Raw genomic sequence first — 27,479 nt, 5'->3', positions numbered from 1 at the left:
GTTGGCCAGGCTGGTCTTGAACTCCTGACCTCAGGTGATCCACCTGCCTCGGCCTCCCAATGTGCTGGGATTACAGGCGTGAGCCACTATGCCCAGCCGAGCTTGGTTTCCTAACTCAGATGTTAACCTTACAATCTTGATTATGTGCTGCTTTTAAGGTTCATTAGCTAAGTAAATTCACAACAGACTAAAAATAAAGCCAAAATAAATAAACAGAAACACCATCACTTCAGCTGGGTCATCAGTGTGATCAGGGAGTGTGGCTAGGCACAACTTGGCCTTCTCTTCCCTTATATTTCACCAAAGGCATTTTTTTCCCAGTAGTTCCACCTGGGTATAGTCTTGTTGAACCGTCCCGGGCTAACAACAAGAGCCAAAAAGTAGGCACCTTCCGACAAATACCATGATTGCTGGGAGATTTAGGTGCAAGTCCTAACAATCCCAGGACAGTCCCAGGTGCTGCCAATGTCAATAGTGAGTTACCCTAGGAGCCACAAAATAATGATATTATTCCACTCTTTTTGTTTTTTTCTTGTTTGTTTTTATGTTTTTATTATCCTACTCTTGGGTAAAATGCACGAATAAGAAATCATTGACATGAAAAGGGGACCTCATGAGAATACTGGTTACCTTTGCAGGGATATTGACTGAAGAGGCATGAGGTGCTGGATCTCAAGGAGGTTAAGTGGGTGTGGAAAAATATGGTTTGCTGTACACATTAAATCTGTGCACTTTATTATATGTAAATTATACCTCAATTTTATTTATTTATTTTTATTTATTTTGAGAGAGAGAGTCTTGCTCTATCATGCAGGCTGGAGTGCAGTGTCACAATCTTGGCTCACTGCAAACTCTGCCTCCTGCGTTCAAGCGATTCTCCTGCCTCAGCCTCCCGAGTAGCTGGGATTACAGGCACTCACCACCACACCCAGCTAATTTTTGTATTTTTGGTAGAGACGGGATTTCACCATGTTAGCCAGGCTGGTCTCAAATGCCTGACCTCAAGTGATCTGCCCACCTCAGCCTCCCAAGGCATGAGCCACTGCACCAGGCCTATACCTCAATTTTAAAAGCATAGCCTCAGATACCTCATATCCAGCTGCCACATTTTCTCAATGGTGCTTGCCATGCAAAGGTTGTATTCTTGTGGGCTTAGCCACAGACTATCTCTTTCCATTTCCTTAAATATGGCAGTGGGCCCTTCTATGTTCCAGCACCACAAATATTTGCCTATACTTATTCTTGAATCTTTGGTCAAGCTCAATAGAACCTATCCTAATTGCAAATTCAAAAGTAGGCAAATGACCTGACCTCGCCAAAATGAATAAGAGAATAGCATTGGCAAATCTCCTACAAACAGTATGGAAAGGAATGATTCATGTATGCCTGAAACAGAATTTTAGACATTAACCTCATAAATATGGATAGAAAAGACCAGCCCATCAAGTGCTTGGAGAATATGTACTAACCATTAGTGCTTCCCAATAGGGGAATGTGCATTGGTGAAGCAAGCAGTCTCCCCCAGCCCTCCCACTTGGACACCCTGCTTTTGCAATCCTGTCCTAAGTAGCTGGAAATACCAGCTTTGGATTAGCCAACAAAAGAAGGGGTGTCATCTTCAAGGGACCTCTTAAGAGGCAGACATTATTTGAGAATGTAGGGAGGTTTCTTAATGAGTGTGCTAGGGGTGGGGAAGACAAGAAGCCTTATTTCCCCTCATTATCGTATTAGCAAGCGTAGTTTATTAGAGTGGCTAATTGTCGATTAGGTATTCTTTGGCATGTCTACTGGTGCCCAGCCCTGCAGAAGACAGAGCAAACTTGAGGGTCTTCAAATCCCTAGGTGACAGGGAGTGGCATGGGGGGGAGGGGCCAGAGTGTGGATGTGGTAGGAGTAATCAATCCTGGCAGGGAGGAGTATCAATGACATTGTTCACAACTACCAGTGCTCAGTAATAACAAAAGGCAGACAGACTTTGGGTCGGTTTTATTATTGTTTTAAAATTCCCTCTAGGGGCTGGGCGTGGTGGCTCATGCCTGTAATCCCAACACTTTGAGGGGCGACGGGTGGTGGGGGGGGGGGCGGGTGAATCACGAGGTCAGAAGTTCAAGACCATCCTGGCCAATATGGTGAAACCACGTCTCTGCTAAACACACAAAAATTAGCCGGGCTTGGTGGCACGTGCCTGTAGTCCCAGCTACTCGGGAGGCTGAGGCAGAAGAATCGCTTGAACCCAGGAGGTGGAGGTTACAGTGAGCCGAGGTCGCACCACTGCACTCTAGCCTGGGCAACAGAGCGAGACACTGTCTCAAAAAAAAAAAAATTCCCTCTATGCAATGCAGTCCCTTATAACCTGCACTCTATCTGAACAGCTCCCACCATTCTGTCCTTGGTACGTTGGTGAAGAGGAGTGCTGAAAAAGTCAGGGTGAGGGTGGGTAGGGGAGAATGGTTTGAAGTTTTCAAATCTATGTGGAGAAAAGTACCAAAATGGCTCTTAAAAAAAAAAAAAAGAACTTTTGTTCATTTGCCTGCAAAATGCACCAGCTACTAGAAGCTTTTAGGCTTTCCCGCAAAGCCTTAAGTGAGTGAAGTGTGACTAGCAAGCCCTTAAGGATTTGAGTTGTTTCTTTTTCTTTTTTCTTTTCTTTTTTTTTTTTTTTTTTTTTTTTTTTGAGTTGGAGTTTCATTCCTGTTGGCCAGGCTGGAGCACAATGGCGCCGCGCCATCCCAGTTCACTGCGACCTCCGCCTCCTGGGTTCAAGTGATTCTCCTGTCTCAGCCTCCCGAGTAGCAAGGATTATAGGTGCATGCCACCACGCCCAGCTAATTTTTGTATTTTTAGTAGAGACGGGGTTTCATCATATTGGTCAGGCTGGTCTTGAACTCCTCACCTCAGGTGATCCACCTGCCTCTGCCTCCCAAAGTGCTGGGATTACAGGTGTGAGCCACCACACCCAGCTGGATTTTAGTTGTTTTCTACAGTGGAAGGTTTTGTTTTGTTTTTGTCTTTTTTAAAAAAAGTTATGCCAGCCACTGGACCTGGTGGTGAGTGCTTGTAGTCCCAGGTATTTGGGAAGCTGAGGTGGGAGGACTGCTTGAGTCCAGGAATTCAAGGCCTGCCTGGGAAACACAGGAAGACCCCATCTCCAATAATAATAATAGTAATAATAATAATAATAATGTTGTGCGGGATTCTTCTTAGCTGTAAATGCTGAAATGTGTATGTTCTCAAATGTGCGTGTTCCTGGACCAGCCTGGGTCTTTGCTCTAGTGTTTGCTGCTATCAGTTATTTCAATTGTCTTTGCTTGTCTCAGTTATCTGACACTATGAACCCTGGATGACTTTTCTTTTTTTTTTTTTTCTTGAGACAGAGTCTCACGCTGTCACCCAGGCTGGAGTGCAGTGGCGCGATCTCGGCTCACTGCAACCTCCGCCAGCCAGGTTCAAGCGATTCTCTTGCCTCAGCCTCCTGAGTAGCTGGGATTACAGGCACGCTGTAATTTTTGTACTTTTAGTGGAGACGGGGTTTCACCATCTTGGCCAGGCTGGTCTTGAACTCCTGACCTCATGCTCCACCCACCTCGGCCTCCCAAAGTGCTGGGATTACATGCGTGAGCCACCTTGTCTGGCCGACTTTTCTAATTGACTTCATGTTAAGGTTTTTGATATGCCATAGTATTATAAACACCAATACTAATTCCTCCTCTCTGCATCCACTCTATTCTTTGCAAAATACTTTTACTCTGCGAGATCTTTTGGGCCTCACAACTCCATGAGGGAAATGAAGCTGCTGTGTTACCTCTGGCAATGAGCTCAGTCTACCTCAGTGGCCCTAGGAAGATTCAAATCATGTTGATTCTAGAGGCAAAGTCACCTTCATTTGCCCTTGAGATCAGCTCTGTTGACTATTCTATACAGAAAGCCTCATGCAGAAGTTCTCACTAAGGCTAATTATCCCTAAAAGATCACTCAAGGAACTGAGAAATCAGTATTAAAAGCTGGGGAGATTGGCTTGGGCACACTGTTTCCCTTATCTGGGAAACAAGCACCATGATGAACACCTGCCTTACAGGAAGATTGTAATGGCTACTGGGAAAACATAGATAACATATTTCTGTTATTGGGCTCTCAAGCCATCAGATAGTCTTATCATCACAGACCACTAAAGAAAACTGCACAGGAACTGTCTGGGACCAGGGCACAGTCAGGCAGGCCAGTCATGTGAGCCAACTGGTCCTGTGATCTGCTCTCCTTCAGGGTGGCCAAGGAGGGGGCAGTTGCTTGAAGTCCACCACTAAGCTCAAAGAGGAAAACATGCAAATGGTGGCTTCTCCTCCATGTCAGTTGTGACCTCTCTCTTCTTTCCTGCTACAGTAATCCGGTACAACAGTGATCTGGTTCAGAAATACCACCCTTGCTTCTGGATCGATGGGCAGTATCTCTGCTGCTCTCAGACAGCCAAAAATGCTATGGGCTGCCAAATTTTGGAGAACAGGAATGGAAGTAAGCAATCTGATCGATATAATTTCTTTCTCCTTTGACTGTTTCCATCACTCTCCCAAGGGTCTGTCAAGCCCAGGGTCATAGCATAAGGTTGTACACTTTGGGTGCTAAACAAAGGGTCCTGGGGGAGGGAGGAGGTACATGGGGGCTGAAATCCAGCTGGTAATCTGCTCTCCGAGCTATGTGACCTGGCATGCCTAGCTACTTTTTCTAACTTGCCTAAAGTCACTCAATATGGACGGCAAAGTCCCTGACCAAATCTGTCCTTGGTCCCTTTCCTAAAGTGCATTCCATATCATCACTGGCTTCTTGTTTCGCAGGCTTAAAACCTGGGAGTTCTCACCGGAAGACAAAAAAGCCTCTTCCCCCAACGCCTGAGGAGGACCAGGTATACAGGGAAACTGGGTGCTGCCACTGCTTAAATGGAAATTTATAGTCAAACCCTAAGAACACACTAGAGTCTTAGAATCACCCTGGGACTTGGCAGTGTTAATTGGTATTCTTGCTAAGATGGGGGATTTGTTCTTCTAATTAGGATTTCCTCCTCAATGGAAAGATAGAAGGCTCTCAGCAACCATGTAATCCAATCACCTGTTTAGAACAAAACCTGATTTTTTTAATGGAAAGTTTTTGTTGTTGTTTTGTTTTGTTTTTGTTTCTGTTTTTGTTTTGAGACGGAGTCTCGCTCTGTCGCCCAGGCTTGAGTGTAATGGCATGATCTCGGCTCACTGCAACCTCCGCCTCCCAGGTTCAAGTGATTCTCCTGTCTCAGCCTCCTGAGTAGCTGGGATTACAGGCATGCATCACCACGCCCAGCTAATTTTTGCATTTTTAGTAGAGACGGGGGTGTCACCATGTTGTTCAGGCTGGTCTCGAACCCGCCTCGGCCTCCTAAAGTGCTGGGATTACAGGCGTGAGCCACCGTGCCCAGCTGGAAAGTATTTTCAAACATACAGTAAAGTTAGAAGAATTTAACACTTAACACCAACATACTCAACACTTAGCACTAACACCACCTATCACTAACACTTTAGAAGTTTTTTTTTTTTTTTTTTTTGGTTCCTTCTTGAGGTCTAGAAAGCCCTTTCTCACATATTGTAAGTAAGTAGAGCAGGTATTATTATACTCATTTTACAAAGAAGGAAACCAAGGTTCTGAGCCACTTAGTAGATTCACGTACAAGTTTAGTGCCAAGCCAGTTTCCTGACCTTAGCTATAAATGGTTTTTGTCTAGTGAGCTTTAAAAATAGTAATATTTGGGTCCCATTCCTGACAGTTTGATTTTGATGTAATTGGTCTGTGAGGAAACTGACTAGGTATTGGAATTGGTTTTTTGTTTTTTGTGGGTTTTTTTTTTGAGACAGTCTCACTCTGTCACCCAGGCTGGAGTGCAGTGGCGTGGTCTTGGCTCACTACAACCTCCGCCTCCTGGGTTCAAGTTATTCTCCTGCCTCTGCCTCCTGAGTAGCTGGGGCTATACGCACACACTACCATGCCCAGCTGATTTTTGCATTTTCAGTAGAGATGGGGTTTCGTCATGTTGGCCAGGCTGGTCTCGAACTCCTGGCCTCAACTGATCCGCCCGCCTTGGCCTCCGAAAGTACATTGGAATTTAAAAGTTCCATACATGGTCTTTATATGTGTGCAAGGCTGAGAACTCCTGCACTGGTGCTTAAAAATGGTTGTTGAATGACTGCTGAGTAATATTTTAGTATGCCTGATTTGGGTGTCTTGAGTAAGCCAGCGAGTTGGGAGAGAAGAGAAGAGTGCTTGGTATCTTGACAAACCCTCCTACCTTTTCTCCTAACTACATAGATCTTGAAAAAGCCACTACCGCCTGAGCCAGCAGCAGCACCAGTCTCCACAAGTGAGCTGAAAAAGGTTGTGGCCCTTTATGATTACATGCCAATGAATGCAAATGATCTACAGCTGCGGAAGGGTGATGAATATTTTATCTTGGAGGAAAGCAACTTACCTTGGTGGAGAGCACGAGATAAAAATGGGTGAGTCCACACCAGCCCTTCCTGAGCCTGGTGCCTGCCCACTCCCTACACATGAAAAGTGCTGTGGCATAATTCCCCTGATCAGCATCCTCCTCAGAGACTGTTCTTCCCACACCAGACTGAACATGCTCTCCCTCCAAGTACTTCCCAGCGTGCAGCTCCCTATACATGGCCTCTGCCACATCTCTGAGCCTCTGTTGTTGGGCACATATAACCAATGCAACATGTGCAGAAGCTCTGCACCTCACTGGCTCACTGCCTAACCATGCATCAGAGACGTGATTGTCTTTGAGGGAGGTGCATGATACATATACCTCCATTTGAGATTTGTTCTGAGCTCAGGGATGTGGGCACATGAATCTGTCTCCTGGAGGATGGGGAGGTGCTGGATGAACTGCCACATTGTTTCCTTCACAGGCAGGAAGGCTACATCCCTAGTAACTATGTCACTGAAGCAGAAGACTCCATAGAAATGTATGAGTAAGTATGTTTATGTCAGTCCACAATCTTCCAGGAGGAACTCTCTCTCTCTCTCTCTATATATATATATATATTTATATATATATATAACACACACAAGTGTATATATGTATACATATGTATACATACACTGGTGTATATATAGGTATATTATGTATACATATGTATACATACACAAGTGTGTATGTATATATACACTTTTTTCTACTTTCAACATATTTTTTATTTCAAGATATATATTAAAATTAGTACCATCTGAATCAAATGATGCCACCACCTCAAATTAGTGTATCTGTCTTACCTTTACCCCCCAAACACCCTCCACTTATGAGAGCTGGAGAGGTCACCATGCCCTCAAATCCAGAAGAATCACACTCAAAGAAAAAGGAGTTGACAACCTGATGAAAGAATTAAAATGTCAAACTGCTACTGTTGTCCTTTCCTCCCTAATCATGGAAGTGGATTGTTCTCAAGTGCCCTAGTCCCTGATCTCTTCCCTGCAACTCCCTGCTGCTTGCCTTTGCCTGCTACTCTCCATTTCCACGAATCTTCAATGCCAACCTGGGTTTGGGAAAGGGATACAGTGTGCTATGCACATGACAGATGTTCAGTAAATAGGGTTTGAGTGAGTTGACTGAATCACCGACATGGACAAGCCCTGGAGGGTGCTGTAACCTCCAATCTGCTTATGACCAGGAGCCACTCAAGCAGCACTCTCCCTTCACAGGTGGTATTCCAAACACATGACTCGGAGTCAGGCTGAGCAACTGCTAAAGCAAGAGGTAAGTGTGGAACCACTAGCACACAGCATTCTCCTTGCATAAGTGAGGATCTTGAACCGAGGGCCTGTTCTGCCCCCTACCTTTGTGCAAGGCAGTGTCAAAGCTGCCATCGTCTGGGGTCCCAATTACACCATTTTTTTTGTTTTTGTTTTTCTGAGACGGACTCTCGGTCTGTCACCCAGGCTGGAGTGCAGTGGCGTGATCTGGGCTCACTGCAACCTCCGCCTTCTGGGTTCAAGTAATTCTCCTACCTCAGCCTCCCAAGTAGCTGGGATTACAGGCACATGCCACCACGCCCAACTAATTTTTGTATTTTTAGCAGAGACGGGGTTTCACCATGTTGGCCAGGCTGGTCTCGAACTCCTGACCTCAGGTGATCCGCCCACCTCGGCCTCCCAAAATGCTGGGATTACAGGCATGAGCCACCATGCCCGGCCTGCACCTTTTAATATTAAAAGCAATGAGGCTGTAGCTCAAGCGTGGAACTTGGCAGTAAAATCAGGGGTTGTTCTATTTTCTCTCTCAAGTTTGGGCAGGTGGGATGCAGGTGTGAGCACCACTTCCTCCTACAGACAGCTTCTTTTTCGTTGTTTCAGGGGAAAGAAGGAGGTTTCATTGTCAGAGACTCCAGCAAAGCTGGCAAATATACAGTGTCTGTGTTTGCTAAATCCACAGGGTGAGTGCTACTATTCCAAGGCCCTGAGGACAAAGAACAGGGGTACCCTCCTAATAGCTCCTTGATGCTGTGCCTGTCCCACTTCCTCTGTCTCTGAAACTCAAAACTCATCTCACTTCACTTCCTGGGTTCTGTTGACCTTTGTGCCCAAGTTACTGACTAAGCATCCACTTCTTCAGGGACCCTCAAGGGGTGATACGTCATTATGTTGTGTGTTCCACACCTCAGAGTCAGTATTACCTGGCTGAGAAGCACCTTTTCAGCACCATCCCTGAGCTCATTAACTACCATCAGCACAACTCTGCAGGTGAGTACCAGGGGCAACTGAGAAGGGAGTTACAGACACCAGGATAAGCAATGCAGGACAAGGTGATAAGAGGAAGAATCCGCCTCACAGGACAGTGTGAATTCACTGTGAAAGGAAATCCCTGTGATACTGGGTAGAAGCTGGTAAAGAGGTGGTCAGAGGCAGACCTACACCCAACAGGGACTGACTATTTGGTGATTGATGTTCAGTGTTAAGAGAAGACACAAAAGAGTCTGGTGACTGATTCATCAGCAAGTATTCATTGAGTTCCTACTGGGTACTCAGCGATTTCCTCAGTTCTAGAGGAGAACACGGGAACATTCTGAGTCGAGGTCCTTGTCCTCAAAGAACATACAGGTTAGACAACATCAGAAGAAAGTTTCTAAGCACTGTAAAATTTCTAAAAACTGAGACGTTAGTGAGGCCATGGATATGGGGGAACAGCTTCATCAAGAAGGTAGGATGTGAGCTAAGCCTGGGCTGGGAGGTGGGAATATATTCAGTTAGGCAGTGTATTTCAATTAGTATTTTCTCTTTTGTGTCCCTGAAAAGTATTTTGTGAGAGGAGAAACCTCTGGAAATATGTGGCTTCATGGAGGTCTTCTGGGATTGAAAATGTACTAGAAAGATACACACCGGAAGTGTGAGGCTTTAAGTGAGGATGTGTGAGGCATCCCACCTCCTACACCACACCAACAGCATGACCTCTCTCTCTGTTTCAGGACTCATATCCAGGCTCAAATATCCAGTGTCTCAACAAAACAAGAATGCACCTTCCACTGCAGGCCTGGGATACGGTAACTCCTTATTTCTCTGGGGTAGGGTGGACTGGCCAGTTGCAAAAACTACCTTTGCTGGCCTTGCCTTAGGGAGTGTCCTTGAGGTACACTGTTCTGCAGCAGCTGCCTCAAGGACGCTCAAGACAGATCCAAGCAAAAGTTATTCACTGATTTTCTTCCTCTAGTGGCTACTACTGGGACTGCAACAACATAGATTCATAAAGGGCTTTGTCGTTGTCTTGGGTCTTTTTGTCTTTTATTTTTAATAGTGGGAAAATTTTCAGTACTATCCCTGAGTTCATTAACTACCATCACTAACATAATCATAAAGGGATTTGGGGAGGTTGCTTAGTCTATCTTCTTGCCTTATGGCCACCTTGAACCTAAAATTCCCAGATTCCTCTAACCAATGAATCCCCTGTTTCTGAGATTGACTTAAGCAAAGACAGATTAGTACTTCTAAAAATTTCCCTTTTACTAGTTTTCCTATTTCTACCCCAGTAGGGATTTTTGTCTATTGTAAGAATTATACATTCATGACCCCAAAGAATCACACCAAGACTTTATTGTTAGGATCATGGGAAATTGATCCAAAGGACCTGACCTTCTTGAAGGAGCTGGGGACTGGACAATTTGGGGTAGTGAAGTATGGGAAATGGAGAGGCCAGTATGACGTGGCCATCAAGATGATCAAAGAAGGCTCCATGTCTGAAGATGAATTCATTGAAGAAGCCAAAGTCATGATGTGAGTTATAGCCCAAACTCAACTCTCAATCTATTTGCTGGAGTCTAGGAATTCACACAACAACCCACTGAGGCTTAAAGATGACTTACAGTAAGAGAGGTTTGGGACGAGGGACTGAAGTTTACCTTTAACTGGCGGTAGTCCTAAGTGCTAAGATAATAGTTTCTGTGCCTTAGATATTGGTTGAGAATAGTGGTGATCATGGGTGTGTACCATCTCAGTAGCATTTGGGGGTAGATGTAGAAAATTAAACTTTCAAGAGAAGGATTCTAATTTAGCCTTAGCGTTCTTTCATTCCTGGACTTGTTTCTTTTTCAATTGATGGGCTCCAAATTCCTGCTTACTTCCACATTTTAAGCACTTTTGAGATTTAGGGTGGGAAAGAGGAAAATAAACTTGCTGGTGTGACCCCTTATCTGATGCTCTACTCCTAGGTCAGCCCCTTCCTCCCCAGCCCCTTTATTGCTAGTATGCAGAGCCAAAAGGGGAAGACTAGTTCCTTGCCTTTCCTGTAGGAATCTTTCCCATGAGAAGCTGGTGCAGTTGTATGGCGTCTGCACCAAGCAGCGCCCCATCTTCATCATCACTGAGTACATGGCCAATGGCTGCCTCCTGAACTACCTGAGGGAGATGCGCCACCGCTTCCAGACTCAGCAGCTGCTAGAGATGTGCAAGGATGTCTGTGAAGCCATGGAATACCTGGAGTCAAAGCAGTTCCTTCACCGAGACCTGGTGGGACCTTAGAAGGATTGGCCTAGGACCAAGGGCTGATGGGGTGGAAGTAGCAGTGGAAGATATATCATACATGGTTGAGGGGGGCTGCTGGTGCCATCATTTCAATTTTATCTAGAAAATACTATAAGTTAGGCGTGCCTCTGCCCCAGTGCTGAGCCCATCAAATATCTCCAGCCTCAGCTCCATGAAGTCTGCCGTGGTGGGAATCAGAGCAGTCACTCACTCCCAACCCCCTACCACCCACAAGAAAATGGTGGGGTCTTTCAGTGGCCATTCTGGATTTCGAACAGAAGGGACTGTGCTTCCCAATGGGACTGCTCCTGGCATGGGGCCATCATTTGGTTCCTTCAGAGTCACATACTGGGGCCTGTGGATGCATTTGGCCCACATGTGTGGGGTTTTTTTTATGTTATATAATAATTAGCAAACCCTTAAAAAGAAACATTTCGCTTAAATAAAAAAAAAAACCCTGGAATTTCCAGCTTCTCTTGAAAATCTACACCGTCTGGAAATACCAGGTCCACATTCTCACGAACCGCCTCCTTTCCTCTAGGCATGTACTCTCCATTTCCTGCAATCTCCATCCACTTCACTTCACTCTTATTTAACTTGCCTGGCCCCTGTAAGCATCAGAGTTTGTGCCCCTGTTTCTTTCAGTCAGGCCAAGGCTCAAATTGTCCTAGTCTCACTGGCAGAAAAGCAGAAAGCAAAACAAACTTACTTCTCATTCTCCCTTCTTTGTTTTTTGTTTGTTTTGAGATGGAGTCTCGCTGTGTTGCCCAGGCTAGAGTGCAATGGCACCATCTCGGCTCACTGCAAACTCCGCCTCCCAGATTCAAGCAATTCTCCTGCCTCAGCCTCCCAAGTAGCTGGGATCACAGGCGCCCAACACCACGCCCAGCTAATTTTCGTATTTTTAGTAGACGGGGTATCGCCATGTTGGCCAGGCTGGTCTTGAACTCCTGACCTCAGGTGATCCACCCACCTCGGCCTCCCAAAGTGTTGGGATTACAGGTGTGAGCCACTGCACCCAGACTCTCGCTTAATTCTTTCAGCATATCAGTGAGGGAATGGGGTGGTGTGGAATTGCCCATGAGAATGCAATCGTTCTGTATGTCCTCAGTGCTTTACCTAGGACTACACAGCAGGTTGCTTTCCACGTGGTGGAAATGAATCAAAATTTCTTGGTGGCATCAACAGATTCCTATTAGGTGGGAAGGTGTCTGTAGTCGAAGGAGATGAAGCTTCCCTGGCTTCATTCTACTGGTCAGCAGAAGCTTTGTACCTTTAACCTCTGTGCTGGGGACGGAGTCTCACTGGTCTCTGTTTGCACTACAGGCAGCTCGAAACTGTTTGGTAAACGATCAAGGAGTTGTTAAAGTATCTGATTTCGGCCTGTCCAGGTGAGTGTGCCTTTTTCATCTTTCCCTCCAGAAGTAAAAATAGCACAGTATCAAACATGGGTAGGTGTTATAGTTTTAATCCTCTCCTTTTCTTTTTTTTCTCATTCTAGCGTTTTCTGCCGATCTTTCTATTCTTTTTCTTCCTCTGAGTTATTTAAGTCACCTCTTTCATCCTTTTGTTTTATTGTCATATCCCTTTCCTTCCTTTCTCCCTTTATCTCTACCTCCTCTTTTTTAAATCTATTTCCCCAATACCTTATCTTGATCTATTAATCCTGATGACTTTACTCCATTCCTCCTTCTTTCTTAATCAGTCTAATTCCCAGTGACAACTGCAGATAAAAGGAAGGGAAGGAGAAGAGCAGAGAAAGGAAAGGTGGACAGAGAAGAGGAAGGGAGTACCTACTAGATCTTATTTCACTTCATCCTTCTTGTAACAATATTGTCAATCAGGAAAGCTCAATCAGACACAAAAACAGGAAATTCGTTAAAAGTAACGTTTGTAGAAGATACTAGTTGAGGAGGAGAGACTTTTGAGAAAGCCTGTGTGTGTTTGTGACACTCTTGTGACCGTGCCAAGAAAACGTAAGCAAATACCAAGCCTCCAAATCCTAATGCAACAAGTCCTGAATCCCTTGCAGGTATGTCCTGGATGATGAATACACAAGCTCAGTAGGCTCCAAATTTCCAGTCCGGTGGTCCCCACCGGAAGTCCTGATGTATAGCAAGTTCAGCAGCAAATCTGACATTTGGGCTTTTGGTAAGTGGATAAGATTACACAGATTATACAGCTCAAAGGATAAGAAATGCAATGGGAAAATTCACACTTTGCAACCTCCACAGAGAGATTGTTCTTGCTTTCATTCTTCCAATCCTTGGGGAGTGCTTACTGTGTGTCAGCCACCACAGGGGTTTCTGAGGATGAAAACTAAACTGGACATGATCTCTGCCTTTTTAGAACTTAAACCATGTTAAGGAAAACAATTCATTCAGTTTTCAACAGCTTCTGAATACTGATTATGTACCAGGCACTCTGCCAGACCCTATAACTACAAAGACAAATAAGATGCTGTCTCTCTTCTAGAGGAGTTAATAGTCTAGTACGACCTTGATCTCCATCTAGTGTGGTCAGTACTATAGCAGAAATTTGGGCAAAATATAAAAAGCACAGAGCAGGGAACCAACTGATTCTAATCTTTGAGGTTGATCTAGGAAGACTAGGACCCCTGCTATCCAAAAAGACTGCAAACCAATTTAATAATTTTTTTCATCTTCTAGGGGTTTTGATGTGGGAAATTTACTCCCTGGGGAAGATGCCATATGAGAGATTTACTAACAGTGAGACTGCTGAACACATTGCCCAAGGCCTACGTCTCTACAGGCCTCATCTGGCTTCAGAGAAGGTATATACCATCATGTACAGTTGTTGGCATGAGGTAAGTGCTTTATTAGGATCTCTTAAATTATTTCCTTGAATCTACTTGCCCATTTAGCTGGCCATTCAGCCACCACAGACCGATAGCTGCACATATTCTTTTTTTTCCTTTTTTTTTTTTTTTTTAATTTGAAACAAGGTCTCGCTCTTTCACCCAGGTTGGAGTACAGTGGCGCGATCTTGGCTTACTGCAACCTTCGCCTCCCAGATTCAAGCGATTCTCATGTCTCAGCCTCCCAAGTAGCTGGGATTATAGGCGTGCACCACCACACCAAGCTAATTTTTTTTTTTTTTTTTTTTTTTGGTGACACAGTCTTGCTCTGTCACCCAGGCTGGAGTGCAGTGGCACGATTTTGGCTCACTGCAACCTCTGCCTCCTGAGTTCAAGTGATTCTCCTGCCTTAGCCTCCCGAGTAGCTGGGACTACAGGCACATGCCACCGTGCCCAGCTAATTTTTGCATTTTTAGTAGAGACAGCATTTCACCATGTTGGCCAGGCAGGTCTTGAACTCCTGACCTCAGGTGATCCACCCACCTCAGCCTTCCAAAGTGCTGGGATTACAGGCATGAGCCACTGAGCCTGGCCAATTTTGTATTTTTAGTAGAGATGGCATTTCGCCATGTTGACCAGGCTGATCTCGAACTCCTGGCCTCAAGTGATCCGCCCACCTCGGCCTTCCAAAATGCTGGGATTAGAGGCATCTACCACCACGCCAGGCCTTGCACACATTCTCTGACCTTGGCCTGCAACTTGATCATCTGATGGCCAGAGGCTTTCCCAGGCCCACTCCAATTCTCACTAGAGTGTCATTAGTACACTCCAATGCCAGCTCAGCTTTAGGGAGTGAGGTGTTGTGGGGCCATGTCATCTAGCATAAGCAGGCAGCCAGAGGCACTCAGACAAGTGAATGGGCATTACAAAAGAAAAGTATTGAAAGTTTGTTCATTCCTTTGTGTGTCATTGGCCCTTCCTTCTACTTTATTAGCTGCCAACCGTTTCTGGCTGAGGTCCTAAATGAGATTTTTTTTTTTTTTTTTTTTTGAGACCGAGTCTTTCTCTGTCACCCAGGCTGGAGTGCAGTGGCGTGATCTCAGCTCACTGCAAGCCCCGCCTCCCAGGTTCACAGCATTCTCCTGCCTCAGCCTCTCAAGTAGCTGGGACTACAGGGGCCCGCCACCACGCCCGGCTAATTTTTTGTATTTTTAGTAGAGACAGGGTTTCACCGTGTTAGCCAAGATGGTCTCGATCTCCTGACCTTGTGATCCTCCCGCCTCTGCCTCCCAAAGTGCTGGGATTACAGGCATGAGCCACAGCGCCCGGCTAAATGAGATTTTTTTTAAAACCTACTGCTTGAAAGGGAACTAAAACAGGTAGTGGGTTTTTTTGTTTGCTTTGTTTTGTTTTGCTTTTTAATATGGTGCATCGTGGGGTATGTGGGTAGGTGTGGTATTTTGGAAATAAGGAAATCTGTCCTACTACTATTAAACTGCTTTGCTCCTCTTACCTCGAGTTCTTCCCAAGATGCCTTCTCTACTTTTCAGTAGATCCTTGGCAACCTAAATTTCTAGTAGGAAATAAATGCTCAACTCTTCAGAGTGTCCAACAAGTGCATATGTGAATCTGGAGCCTTCTTGGCGAGGTGAAAAGTGGGTATCTGGATCCGAGCATGGCTGGTTTCCCTCAAACAAATGACAGATCACAGAGAAAGTGCAGAAAGGGAGGACTCCTTCTTTCTTCTGTGTGATGCAGGATTAAGGGTGATTGGCTATGCTCCCTCCCAGTCAGGACCTTCTTACTCTGCTAATTAAAAATGATTTCAGACAGGTACTTTATCCACAGCCTGTTTAAAGGAGTGGTCAAAATTGGATGCATATCAGAAACCCTAAGGAGCTCTTAAAAATGCAGATTACTGGCTGGGCATGGTGGCTCATGCCTGTAATCCCAGCAGTTTGGGAGGCCAAGGCAAGCGGATCACGTGGTCAGGAGATCTAGACCATTCTGGCCAACATGGTGAAACCCTGTCTCTACTAAAAATACAAAAATTAACCAGGCGTGGTGGTGTGTGCCTGTAATCTCAGCTACTCAGGAGGCTGAGGCAGGAGAATGACTTGAACCCAGGAGGCAGAGGTTGCAGTGAGCCGAGATCCTGCCACTGCACTCTGGCCTGAGTGACAGAGCGAGACTGTGTCACAAAAAAAAAAAAAAAAAAAAAAAATTCAGATAACTGGGCCTTTTCTCCAGAAATTCTGATTAGCTATGCCTGAAGTGGAACCCAGAAATCTCTTTTTAAACTTCCCAGGAAATTCTGATACTCAGCTAAGTTTAAGAATCACTGAGTCAAGGAATCAAGAAATTGATGACCATTGGTTCTAACAGATTGAGAGCATTCTGGCATGAATGTTCCCTGAACCACTAAATACCAAATACCTTGGGGGCTTATGGGCCACGGCCATCAAAAAGAACCTTAGTTGTAGGCCGGGCGCAGTGGCTCACGCCTGTAATCCCAGCACTTTGGGAGGCTGAGGCGGGGGAATCACCTGAGGTCAGGAGTTCGAGACTAGTCTGACCAACATGGTGAAACCCGGTGTCTACTAAAAATACGAAAATTAGCTGGGCGTGATGGCGTGCACCTGTAATCCCAGCTACCTGGGAGGCTGAGGCAGGAAAATCGCTTGAACCTGGGAGGTGGCAGTGAGCTAAGCTCACACCACTGCACTCCAGCCTGGACAACAGGGTGAGACTCTGTCTCAAAAAGAAAAGAAAAAAAAAAAACCTTAGTCTTTTTGTTACCAGTGGTTAAAAAAAAAAAAAAAAAAAAAGGTCCCAGGTACTCAGAATCCCTGCTCAGTGATACAGCCTGTGGTTTTGAAATATTAATCACTAAAAATTATCACATGGGATTTCTGTTCTGCCAACCACTTGAACTTGTTTGGTAGCCATTTTTCACTTGAGGATCCAAAATAAGAATGTGTTGTATACAGTTACATAATGAACTTGCCCTCAATTTTGATCAGTGTGATTGTCAGTTTAATTTGCAAATTGTTCTTATCACACTAATAACCTGAGTTACTGAAGATGAAAAGTGCACAAAGACTTTATGGAGAGCTGCTATTTTCTTTTTTTTTTTCCTTTTGTAATCGACAGGGCATGCTACTGGGCATAGAGCATATATTTAATAAACATTTGCTGCTTACTCATTGCATTTCCCTTGAATTCTGGATTCTAGCCACTCTAACACTTTACTTTTTCTTTGGTTTTAGAAAGCAGATGAGCGTCCCACTTTCAAAATTCTTCTGAGCAATATTCTAGATGTCATGGATGAAGAATCCTGAGCTCGCCAATAAGCTTCTTGGTTCTACTTCTCTTCTCCACAAGCCCCAATTTCACTTTCTCAGAGGAAATCCCAAGCTTAGGAGCCCTGGAGCCTTTGTGCTCCCACTCAATACAAAAAGGCCCCTCTCGACATCTGAGAATGCACCTCTTCTTTGATTCCCTGGGATAGTGGCTTCTGAGCAAAGGCCAAGAAATTATTGTGCCTGAAACTTCCCGAGAGAATTAAGACAGACTGAATTTGCGATGAAAATATTTTTTAGGAGGGAGGATGTAAATAGCCGCACAAAGGGGTCCAACAGCTCTTTTGAGTAGGCATTTGGTAGAGCTTGGGTGTGTGTGTGTGGGGTGGACCGAATTTGGCAAGAATGAAATGGTGTCATAAAGATGGGAGGGGAGGGTGTTTTGATAAAATAAAATTACTAGAAAGCTTGAAAGTCTTTGGTATCTCTATCAATCATGCAGCCTCCCTGAAGCGCCCTATCTCAGTATTCCAGAAAGCTGCTGTGTGGCATTAGTTTGGCATATTCCTACACTGAGAACTCGACAGGATCCTCCGGGTTTAAGCCCTCTTGTTAACTCCTGCCTCTGAATCAAAGATGCATTAAGCCAAAACAGTGCCTGTCACAGCACGCATGCAATGTTATTTGAATGAATCTGAAAGTTGGGCAAAAACTGCCATAGCCTCATTTCCCTACGTCGGGAGAGGAAAACTCCATCAAAAAACGAAAGCCAGGGGCCCAGGATAGCCAACTAATCGACCCAGTCAACTAACTGACCCAGTGGACAACTCTGGTAGCTCAGAAAACGCGGGCTAATTTGGAAGTGGACAGGGGCGGAGCTGTGGGGCCAGCACGGAATGGATCACGTGGTCTGAAGTAACTTCCTTTTCTCCTTTCTTTTCTTTTTGGAGTAACATCTCAACGGCACCTCGGCTCTGGGCTGTAAGCCCTGCGATCTCAAGGCGCAAGGCTGGGCGCAACGGCAGGGTTGCGGGGTTACGGGATTGCGGGGTCCGGGGAGTGGAACCCGCCGACTCCGGGAACGAAGCACCGGCGCCAAGGCGTGGGAAGCGGCGGGGTGGAGTTGGGCGCCTGCCTCGCGCCGACGCAGTGCACTCACGGGGGCGGTCCCAGAGGCAGCGAGCTGTGGTTCCGGTTCCGTCGCGGAGACACGTGAAGGTCGGTGCGGAGTTCGTCTCTGCAAGCGTGGTTGCCCTGGGATGGATTCCTCCTCCTCTTCCTCCGCGGCGGGTTTGGGTGCAGTGGACCCGCAGTTGCAGCATTTCATCGAGGTAGAGACTCAAAAGCAGCGCTTCCAGCAGCTGGTGCACCAGATGACTGAACTTTGTTGGGTGAGGAGCCTGGGGCTGGGACCTGAACACTGTACCTACTTTCCCTCTGTCCTTGTACCGCGGGACTCGCGACAACGTCGGGGATTCGGGGGTGGGGGGCGGGCACCTGGCAGCAACCCTTGATTTTCTCAGGTTCCTGTGGCCTAGCCGGATGGGAGAAGGGTGACTCCGCTTCTCTGGGGACTATCATTCCGGACCTCGGCTTTGTTGGTGCAGAGGACTGGGTATCAAAGAAGACTTATGCCACTGGACACCCAGCACTTTCAGGCACCCGAGGTTGAAGCTGCCTAGTGCTGGTCACCAAGACTGATCGGAGCCCCTAGTACTGGGATTTTATTTTTGGCAGCCCGAGTCCCAGAGAGTCAGTGAATCAGTGAATCTGCTATTCCTGGACTCCTCGGGATTTACCTTCATTACCCAGTTCTAACCCTCTCCGCTGAAAAATGAGTGGCTCCAGCCCACTAACTATAAAAGTGGTGTAATCTCTTCCAACGTACATACTTATTTGCTTTCTTGTTGGATTGTTGTGTAATACCAAGCCGTTTCGGGTCTGAAGGTTGAGGAATTGAGCCTGCCCTGTGAGGGGACTTTGGCAAAAGGGTGGAAGGCATTTGCAGCTTGCCAACAACGTGTTCTGCTTGCCAAGGACAGATCTCCCTTAATGTACACAATTCACAGAATTCAGAGGCCAAGGATAATTTTCCTTGGAATTAGAGGGTCTGAGGCTTGTGTACATGGCAGAGAATAATGAACGAAATTTTTGAACCACTTAACTTGAACTATATACAGCCATTGGTTTCCATAGGCCCTTTCCCATAAACTTACAGTATTGCTGGACTATGACACCTACCAGATGCTTACTTAACTCTGGTCTGCCTTGGACCAGAGTGCTTTGATTCTTTTTTAAAAATATCTGTGATTCGTTACTTTGGGGCTAGGAGGGCGTGTGGTTAAGTACTATTGCAAGAATCTGTAAGCTGCCTGGCGCGGTGGCTCATGCGTGTAATCCCAGCACTTTGGGAGGCGGGTGGATCACTTGAGGTCAGGAGTTCGAGACCAGTCTGGGCAACACGGCGAAGCCCTGTCTCTACTAAAAATAGAAAAAATTAGCTGGGCGGGGTGGCACCCGCCTGTAATCCCAGCTACTCAGGAAGCTGAGGCACGAGAATGGCTTGAACCTGGCGGAGGTTACAGTGAGATCATGCCACTGCACTCCAGCCTGGGTGACAGAGCCAGACTCTGTCTCAAAAAAAAAAGAAAAGAAAAGAAAGGAAAAAAAACTGTAAGCTATGATGAACCCTTTAGGAAAATGCATTCAATTTTCCATTCATCATGACAGGATTCAAGAATCTCTAGCTTAAGTAGACAAGGTTATAGAATCTCAAGTCATATATTTTTTTCTTCTTTGGTAGGTTTTAGGGTACTTTGCTGAAATGATTTATCCTTTCACCCTTTTATTCTGTAGTTAACTTAAAGGCATTTAGTTCAAACAGCATTGTGGAGTTAAAACCAAATTCATCGAAAGGTTACTTCACTTGTATTTTGCCATTTTCTTGCTCTGGAATATCCCAGCTCTGCCATTTTCTGGCCCTATGATTTTGCGCAAAGTATCTCTGTGCCACAGTTTTCCTCTTTGTAAAATGAGGATTTATAATAGTATCTATTCCATAGTATTGTTGTAAGAATTTAATGTAAGGCTAGAGAACATTGCTATATACTTGGTCAGCTGCCAAATGTGAACTATCAGTAACATATCAGATATTATTTTTAGGTAAAGTTTTTTTTTCTCTAAGCAACAAAAAGGGACCCCTGCCCCCAACCGTCTTTTTCTTTCCAAGTTCCCTTTGTGATTCTGTATCTTGTCCTGAGCAGGAGAAGTGCATGGACAAGCCTGGGCCAAAGTTGGACAGTCGGGCTGAGGCCTGTTTTGTGAACTGCGTTGAGCGCTTCATTGATACAAGCCAGTTCATCTTGAATCGACTGGAACAGACCCAGAAATCCAAGCCAGTTTTCTCAGAAAGCCTTTCTGACTGATCTCAGCATTACCTCTTTGGAAAAGGAAGGTAGTTCAAGAAATGAAGAGCTGTTGATGGGATGATTGAAGAAACAGCTATGAGAGGATTGGCTCCCATCTTTTGTTACTCTTGGGACATCCTGTCATCTGAGAATGAACAAAGACCAATTTTTTGTGTGTGAAGCTTAAGGGTCATATGTTTGCTTGTATTTTTTAATGCTAATCTTGTGAAAATAATTGACAGGTGAAGGAAAACTCTATTTAGATGCATATTACTGTACATGGGACTATGCTTTTCTCAAAGCCCCATTAACTGCTTCGTATAATTTTGATAGTGGGACCACATACGTAAAAATCTCTCATTTGTGTGGAGTCATTTCTGATTTCAGGGGAGATCCTTGTGTTTATCAGAAAGGGCAGAAGTAGGGGAAGAATAATTTGGTATCCTTATCTAGTGTTTGATTGTCAATGCTGGAGAAAAATATCTGTAAGAGTGTTTATACAGTACACTTCAGTTATCTTGATGATCTCCCTTTCCTATATGATGATTTGCTTAAATATCCATATTAAGTAAGTCTCAAGGTAGGGTAGGCAGCCTGAGAGTCTAGAGGCCTTTAGTTATAAAGGAATCTAGCCAGTGAACATAATTCTTATTACTAGACTGCCACAAGGAAGAAATTAACTTACCCTGTATATCAGGGTACAAAAAAATCAGTGATGTGCCTAAATAAGTTATAAAGATTTAGGCCAATCAGAAGCTAACAGCAGTTTCAGGTAGAGGTGCATGCCTAATGTTAATTAGTGTAGATTCCATTTACTGCATTCTTTTGATCACTGAAATAAAAGCTATATAAGATTCAACTCTGTGATTGAGAAGGCATCCTATTGCAGTTATTATCTGCAACCCGGAGAGATTTAGCATGGGCTGATTCCAAGGTTAAAATGTAGTCAGTCAGTCTGGGTACCTGCTCTGTGTAAGGTACAGCACAGTATTCCAGGGGTTCCTGACCTTTTTGAGAAAAAAGAGAACCTAGAGATGAGATGGGGAGGGAAGCGGTTATGTGCTGGCAGTCAAGTCCGTGAGTATAGTAGAGGTTGTATTGACTGGATTCTCCTCTTATTTCAAATCCTTGTAGACTGGAGTATAGACCTAAAATGGACCTACTTGTTGGGAGCCTCTAGTGCAAATCCATGAAATCTGGGGAAATGAACATCTCTAAAAGCTTCAAGTTCCTGTTTAGATTTTCCCCATAAACGTGCTAGAAGGACTTTTTTTTTTTTTTTTTTTGGACTGAGTCTCGCTCTGTCGCCCAGGCTGGAGTGCAGCGGCGGGATCTTGGCTCACTGCAACCTCCACCTCCCGGGTTCAAGTGATTCTCCTGCCTCAGCCTCCTGAGTAGCTGGGATTACAGGCGCACGCCACCATGCCTGGCTAATTTTTGTACTTTTAGTAGAGACGGGGTTTCACCATGTTGGTCAGGCTGGTCTCGAACTCCTGACCTCATAATCTGCCCACCTTGGCCTCCCAAAGTGCTGGGATTACAGGCGTGAGCCACCGCGCCCAGCTGGAATTTTTTTTAAATCATTATGAAAACACAGTTAAACATTTAAGTTCATACTCTGTGCCGTTGTTTTTAGTGACAGGATTTCAGCAGTGCACAGAAACAGTCCCTGCCCTTGAGGAGCTTGTGGTCTAGTTAGGGGAGGTAGACAATAAACACATAAATATGTCAATGTAATAAGTGCCATGGAGAAATAGCAGAGTAAGGGTGTTAGGGAATATTTATGGAGTGTGATTATTTTATTTTATATAAGATGGTTTGAGAAGGCCTCCTTGGGAAGGTGGCATTCCAACAGAGACCTGAATGAACTAAGCAACCAAACCTTGTGGGTGTTGCCGGGCACGGTGGCTCACGCCTGTAATCCCAGCACTTTGGGAGGCTGAGGCAGGCAGATCACGAGGTCAGAAGATCAAGACCATCCTGGCTAACATGGTGAAACCCCGTCTCTGCTAAGAATACAAAAAAAAAAAATGAGCTGGGCGTGGTGGCAGGCGCCTATAGTCCCAGCCACTTGGGAGGCTGAGGCAGGAGAATGGCGTGAAACCGGGAGGCAGAGCTTGCAGTGAGCCGAGATTGTGCCACTGCACTCCAGCCTGGGTGACAGAGCAAGACTCCGTCTCAAAACAAACAAACAAACAAAAAAACCCCACAAAACCTTGTGGGTGTCTGAGACAAGAACATTTCAGGCAGGAGTAACAGTAAGTCCAAAGGCCCCAAGGTAGGAACTGCATGCATGATGCCATGGAGAACAGTCAAGAGGTCATTATAGCTGGAGTAAAGTGAGTGAAAGAGAATGGTAAGAAATAAGGTTGGAGAGACCGGGTGCGGTGGGCTCATGCCTGTAATCCCAGCACTTTGGGAGGCCGAGATGGATGGATCACCTGAGGTCAGGAGTTCAAGACCAGCCTGGCCAACATGGTGAAACCCTGTCTCTGCAAAAAATACAAAAATTAGCCAGGTGTGGTGGCAGGTGCCTGTAATCCCAGCTACTTGGGAAGCTGAGGCAGGAGAAACACTTGAAACCAGGAGGCAGAGATTGCAGTGAGCTGCTCCAGCCTGGGTGAGAGAGTGAGACTCCATCTCAAAAAATAATAATAATAATAATAAGGTTGGAGAAAAACGCATGCAATGGATCAGGGTGAGGGGTGTGTGTGCACTGATTATGTGGGGCCTTGTAGGCCATGGCAAGGACTTGGGCTTTTACTAAGCAAGGTGGGAAGCCATTTGAGGGATTTTAACAGATGAATGATGTAACATAATTTTAGGAGGGTCTGGCTGCTCTTTGGGCAACATCACATGGTGAAGAAGTTGTAACAGTAGCAGTAGTAGTAAGAATAATGGCATTTTGAAATCCAGGAAAATGAGACTTTAAAATGCATATACCTTGTAACTATATGTCCCCGTTGACTTTTTTTTCCCTACAACATTTAATGTGAGGCCAGGCACGGTGGCTCACATCTATAATCTCAGTACTTTGGGAGGCTGAAGTGGGAGGATTGCTTGAGCCCAGGAGTTTGAGACCAGCCTAGGCAACATGCCAAGACCCCATCTCTACAAAAAATACAAAAATTAGCTGGGCATGGTGGCACATACCTGTAGTCCCAGATACATGGGAGGCTGAGGTGAGAGGATCACCTGAGCCTGTGGAGGTCGAGGCTGCAGTGACCCATGATCACGCTACTGCACTCCAGCCTGGGTGACAGTGAGACCGTGCCTCAAAAATAAAAAGAAAATGTGTTCTTAAAACCTCAAGTCATAGGAACGGTTCTTTAGTCTTTTCCTTATTATTATATTTATTATGTTATTTATTACTATATTATTTAGGTTTTTTTTTTTTTTGAGACGGAGTCCCACTCTGTCTCCGAGCCAGTGGCACGATCTCGGCTCACTGCAATCTCTGCCTCCTGGGTTCAAGCGATTCTTCTGCCTTAGCCTCCCGAGTAGCTGGGATTACAGGCACACACCACCACACCCAGCTAATTTTTGTATTTTTAATAGAGACGGGGTTTCACCATGTTGGCCAGGATGGTCTTGATCTCCTGACCTCGTGATCCACCTGCCTTGGCCTCCCAAAGTGCTGGGATTACAGGCGTGAGCCACCGCGCCCCACCTTATTTAGTATTAAAGTGTTCTCATTACTTGTACACACAAATTTAAATGTCTTAGCTTTACAGTATTGCTTGCTCAGCGAATATATATCATGAGAAAGGTCTGTCAGATTCATACAGTAAACTTGAGCACCAATTATGTGTTTTGACACTACTGGGCACAAAGACAATGGAAAAGAAAAGGTGTAACAAATCCCCTGTCTGAGATTAATAAGTCCCAAGGCAACAATTTGGGCTTTTGTTTGTTTTGTCAATCTGAGAAATGCATTTTCAGAACCTTGATAGGTGGTACTGTTAGCCCTGATGACATTCAAAGTCCTCATTTCAAATATCCAAGGTAGAAAATTCAAAACTCAGTTGTAAAACAAAAGAATTGGATTAGCAGACCCTTTTCATGAAATGAAATCTTACTTAGAAGCCTGATATGTAAAGCAGAAAAGCCAAGCTACTCTGGTGGTTAGTATCTGGAAGCCTTCCTACTGTTGTGTTGTCACCCACCTGCACTGCCAGTGATGCCTAAGGCTCGTCTTCAAGCTTCCAGGTTTTACCAAGCACACTCTGAAAGTGAGTCTATGTACGATCATTAGGGATAACAGAAGGAAATCAAGCAAAAACTTGCTCTTTATTTACAATAAACTCCATAAGGAATTTGAATTCTAAAGTTAACAAATCAATGAACTCCATGTAAAATAGTCTTTACATGGAATAATGGAAAACAATCGATGGTCCTTTTCTTAAAAACCAATTTTTCCCCATTGTAATACCTTTTTTTTTTTTTTAAAGATGAGATCTCGCTCTGTTTCCAAGGCTGGAGTGCAGTCATTTCCATGTAGTATGTACTTTTCCTGACTACTGCCATGACTCACTTGCCATTTTCAAGGAATAGCAGCCCACTGACTCAAATGTTAATCTGCTTTGGCAACACCCTCACAGACACACCCAGGATCAATACTTTGTATCCTTCAATCCAATCAGGTTGACACTCATTATTAACCATCACAAACTTCTTTATAAATTGATATGGAATGAGCTCCAATACATATTGTTAAATTTAAAAAGCAAGATTAAAGACTACCATTTGTGTAAAAAGGGGGGGGGATTAAAATATATGTACGCATATTTGCTTGAATAAGCATTAATTAACTCGTGAAGGATACTGTTAATATTGATTGCCTCTGGGGAAAAGAACTGGGTGGTTGGGGAGTAGGGGTGGGAGACTTTTTGCCATGTCTTTTTGCCATCTTTTCTTTATGCCTTTTGAGTTTTGAATCATGTGAATGAATGACCTATTCAGAGAAATACATATTATTTTTAAAAATAACAAAATTTCTCTCCATTTCAGCACTATAAACTCTGTACTAAAAAGTGGGGATGTGTGATAGAAACCACTTTTAGGAATAAAAAACTTATATTTCAACTACAGTACTTTCAGATATCCCCTAGTCTCAAATAGATTTTTTCTTTTTTTAACTTTTGTAAATTATTTTATTTCTTCCGTGATGATTTAAATGGACTTTTTTTCTTTTTTTTTTTGAGACGGAGTTTTGCTCTTGTTGCCCAGGCTGGAGTGCAATGGCGTGATCTCGGCTCACTGCAACCTCTGTCTTCCGGGTTCATGCGATTCTCCTGCCTCAGCCTCCCGAGTAACTGGGATTACAGGCATGAGCCACCATGCCCGGCCTGACTATCTTCAAACAAGTACAAATATTTCATAAATAATATCTGGCCATTTCTAGCCAATTGAGTAATTTGTTGCACAATAAGCCACCTCACATCTTTCAGCAAGAAATACATTAAATTTGAATAGTAAAGACATTACACAATGAATTAGGACACTTTTAAAATTTGTTTTAATTTTTATTAGGGGGAGGGGACAGCACACTTCTACTTAATGAAGAGAAACATTTTTACAGTCCAGAGGTCTTTTATGTTTTTGCACCTATTAAGCTTGAATTCATAGGGGATAGGTTCCAGCAGCCCAGACTCCTTTCCATTGGTTCTCACAAAGTACACTTCTCTGGGTGGAGCAGCCTGGCACTTGAGTTGAACCCAGGTACCACTCTTTTTGGCTTCCTTCTTTTTCTGATCATTTTCCCTCATGCGTTTCAGGAAGCTATCTTGGCTCTTAGAGAGCTTAATGTACTCAATCCGCACATTAATTTTCTTGGCAAGAATCTTGCCCTTAGCTTCTTTGTTTACAACAATGCCAACAGCATGCTGGTTAACAGTGTAGACACAGTTTTGCCATGGTAACACTTATGGGACATTCCTTTTTGAATAGTACGCATTCCCTCGATGTCTCTACATGTGTGTGTATATATATATTTTTTCTCTATATATAGAATATAAATAGATATAGAAATATATATAGTCCATAATGAATACATATTTTTCTCTATATATAGAAAAGATATATATATATATATATATATATTTTTTTTTTTTTTTTTGAGACGGAGTCTCACTCTGTTGTCCAGGCTGGAGTGCAGTGGTGAGATCTCGGCTCACTGCAACTTCCACCTCCCAGGTTCCAGTGATTCTCCTGCCTCAGCCTCCTGAATAGCTGGGACTACAGGCACACACCACCACGCCCAGCTAATAATATCGTCTTTCTTATAGATTTGTGTGTACATGGCCAAAGGAACAACTCGGTGTTTTCTTTTTTTGAGACAGAGTCTTGCTCTGTTGCCCAGGCTGGAGTGCAGTGGCGTGATCTTGGCTCACTGCAACCTCTACCTCCTGGGTTCAAGTGATTCTCCTGCCTCAGCCTCCCGAGTAGTTGGGATTACAGGCATCTGCCACCACGCCCAGCTAATTTTTGCATTTTTAGTAGAGATGGGGTTTTGCCATGTTGGCCAGGCTGGTCTCGAACTCCTAACCTCAAGTGATCCTCCCACCTCAGCCGTTTTCTGAAAGGCCTAGAGAACATCTATCGGGTGCCTCGCCTCTTACCCTTTGTGTTAGTCATTTTCGCAAATTACTGAAAGATGGCAGTTCCGGCCAAAAGGAAGCTCTTTTTTAAAAAAAGAATTATACTTCCCACACAACACTGGCATATCAAATAGGTTATTTACATCTAAGGACCTCTAGCAGGGCTGGGAATAGGGTAGGGTGAATGAGGCGCTTGTTTCATGTGCAAAATTTAAGGGGGTACCAAAAAATTCAGTTATCAAGAGGAATAATTTTTTGTTTGTTTGGTTGTTTTTTTGTTTTGTTTGTTTTTTGAGACGGAGTCTCGCTCTGTCGCCCAGGCTGGGAT

The 27,479-nt window shown here is 44.6% G+C and overlaps 2 protein-coding genes across 3 annotated transcripts in view; both read left to right on the top strand.

The window, feature by feature from the left end:
* The window catches only part of BTK (Bruton tyrosine kinase), a 36,857-nt gene extending 19,238 nt beyond the window's left edge, over positions 1–17,619 (top strand). The window contains exons 6-19 of the mRNA XM_019019211.4: positions 4,378–4,506; positions 4,827–4,894; positions 6,322–6,509; positions 6,927–6,989; positions 7,717–7,771; positions 8,368–8,447; positions 8,627–8,754; positions 9,477–9,551; positions 10,107–10,278; positions 10,794–11,010; positions 12,352–12,416; positions 13,058–13,176; positions 13,695–13,852; positions 17,113–17,619. Coding sequence (XP_018874756.1) covers positions 4,378–4,506; positions 4,827–4,894; positions 6,322–6,509; positions 6,927–6,989; positions 7,717–7,771; positions 8,368–8,447; positions 8,627–8,754; positions 9,477–9,551; positions 10,107–10,278; positions 10,794–11,010; positions 12,352–12,416; positions 13,058–13,176; positions 13,695–13,852; positions 17,113–17,184 — 1,589 coding nt within the window. The 3' untranslated portion in view covers positions 17,185–17,619. The remainder of the gene's footprint in view (positions 1–4,377; positions 4,507–4,826; positions 4,895–6,321; positions 6,510–6,926; positions 6,990–7,716; positions 7,772–8,367; positions 8,448–8,626; positions 8,755–9,476; positions 9,552–10,106; positions 10,279–10,793; positions 11,011–12,351; positions 12,417–13,057; positions 13,177–13,694; positions 13,853–17,112) is intronic.
* Positions 17,620–18,064: 445 nt separating this feature from the next.
* Positions 18,065–25,645, top strand: TIMM8A (translocase of inner mitochondrial membrane 8A). 2 transcript variants are annotated; one of them, XM_004064518.5, is made up of 2 exons: positions 18,065–18,536; positions 18,669–25,645. In XM_004064518.5, the coding sequence occupies exons 1-2, from the start codon at positions 18,405–18,407 to the stop codon at positions 18,681–18,683; spliced, it is 147 nt and encodes a 48-aa protein (XP_004064566.1). In that variant the 5' UTR covers positions 18,065–18,404; the 3' UTR covers positions 18,684–25,645. The 2 variants fall into 2 exon arrangements, with proteins under 2 accessions (XP_004064566.1, XP_004064565.1); XM_004064517.5 differs by having other exon boundaries at positions 18,073–18,536; positions 20,409–25,645.
* Positions 25,646–27,479: the final 1,834 nt, after the last annotated feature.

The sequence above is a fragment of the Gorilla gorilla genome, chromosome X (genome assembly GCF_029281585.2).
Source record: "Gorilla gorilla gorilla isolate KB3781 chromosome X, NHGRI_mGorGor1-v2.1_pri, whole genome shotgun sequence".
NCBI classification, from domain to species: domain Eukaryota; kingdom Metazoa; phylum Chordata; class Mammalia; order Primates; family Hominidae; genus Gorilla; species Gorilla gorilla.
Note: the sequence above shows the minus strand (reverse complement) of the source record. Positions and strands in the feature narration are given on the sequence as shown.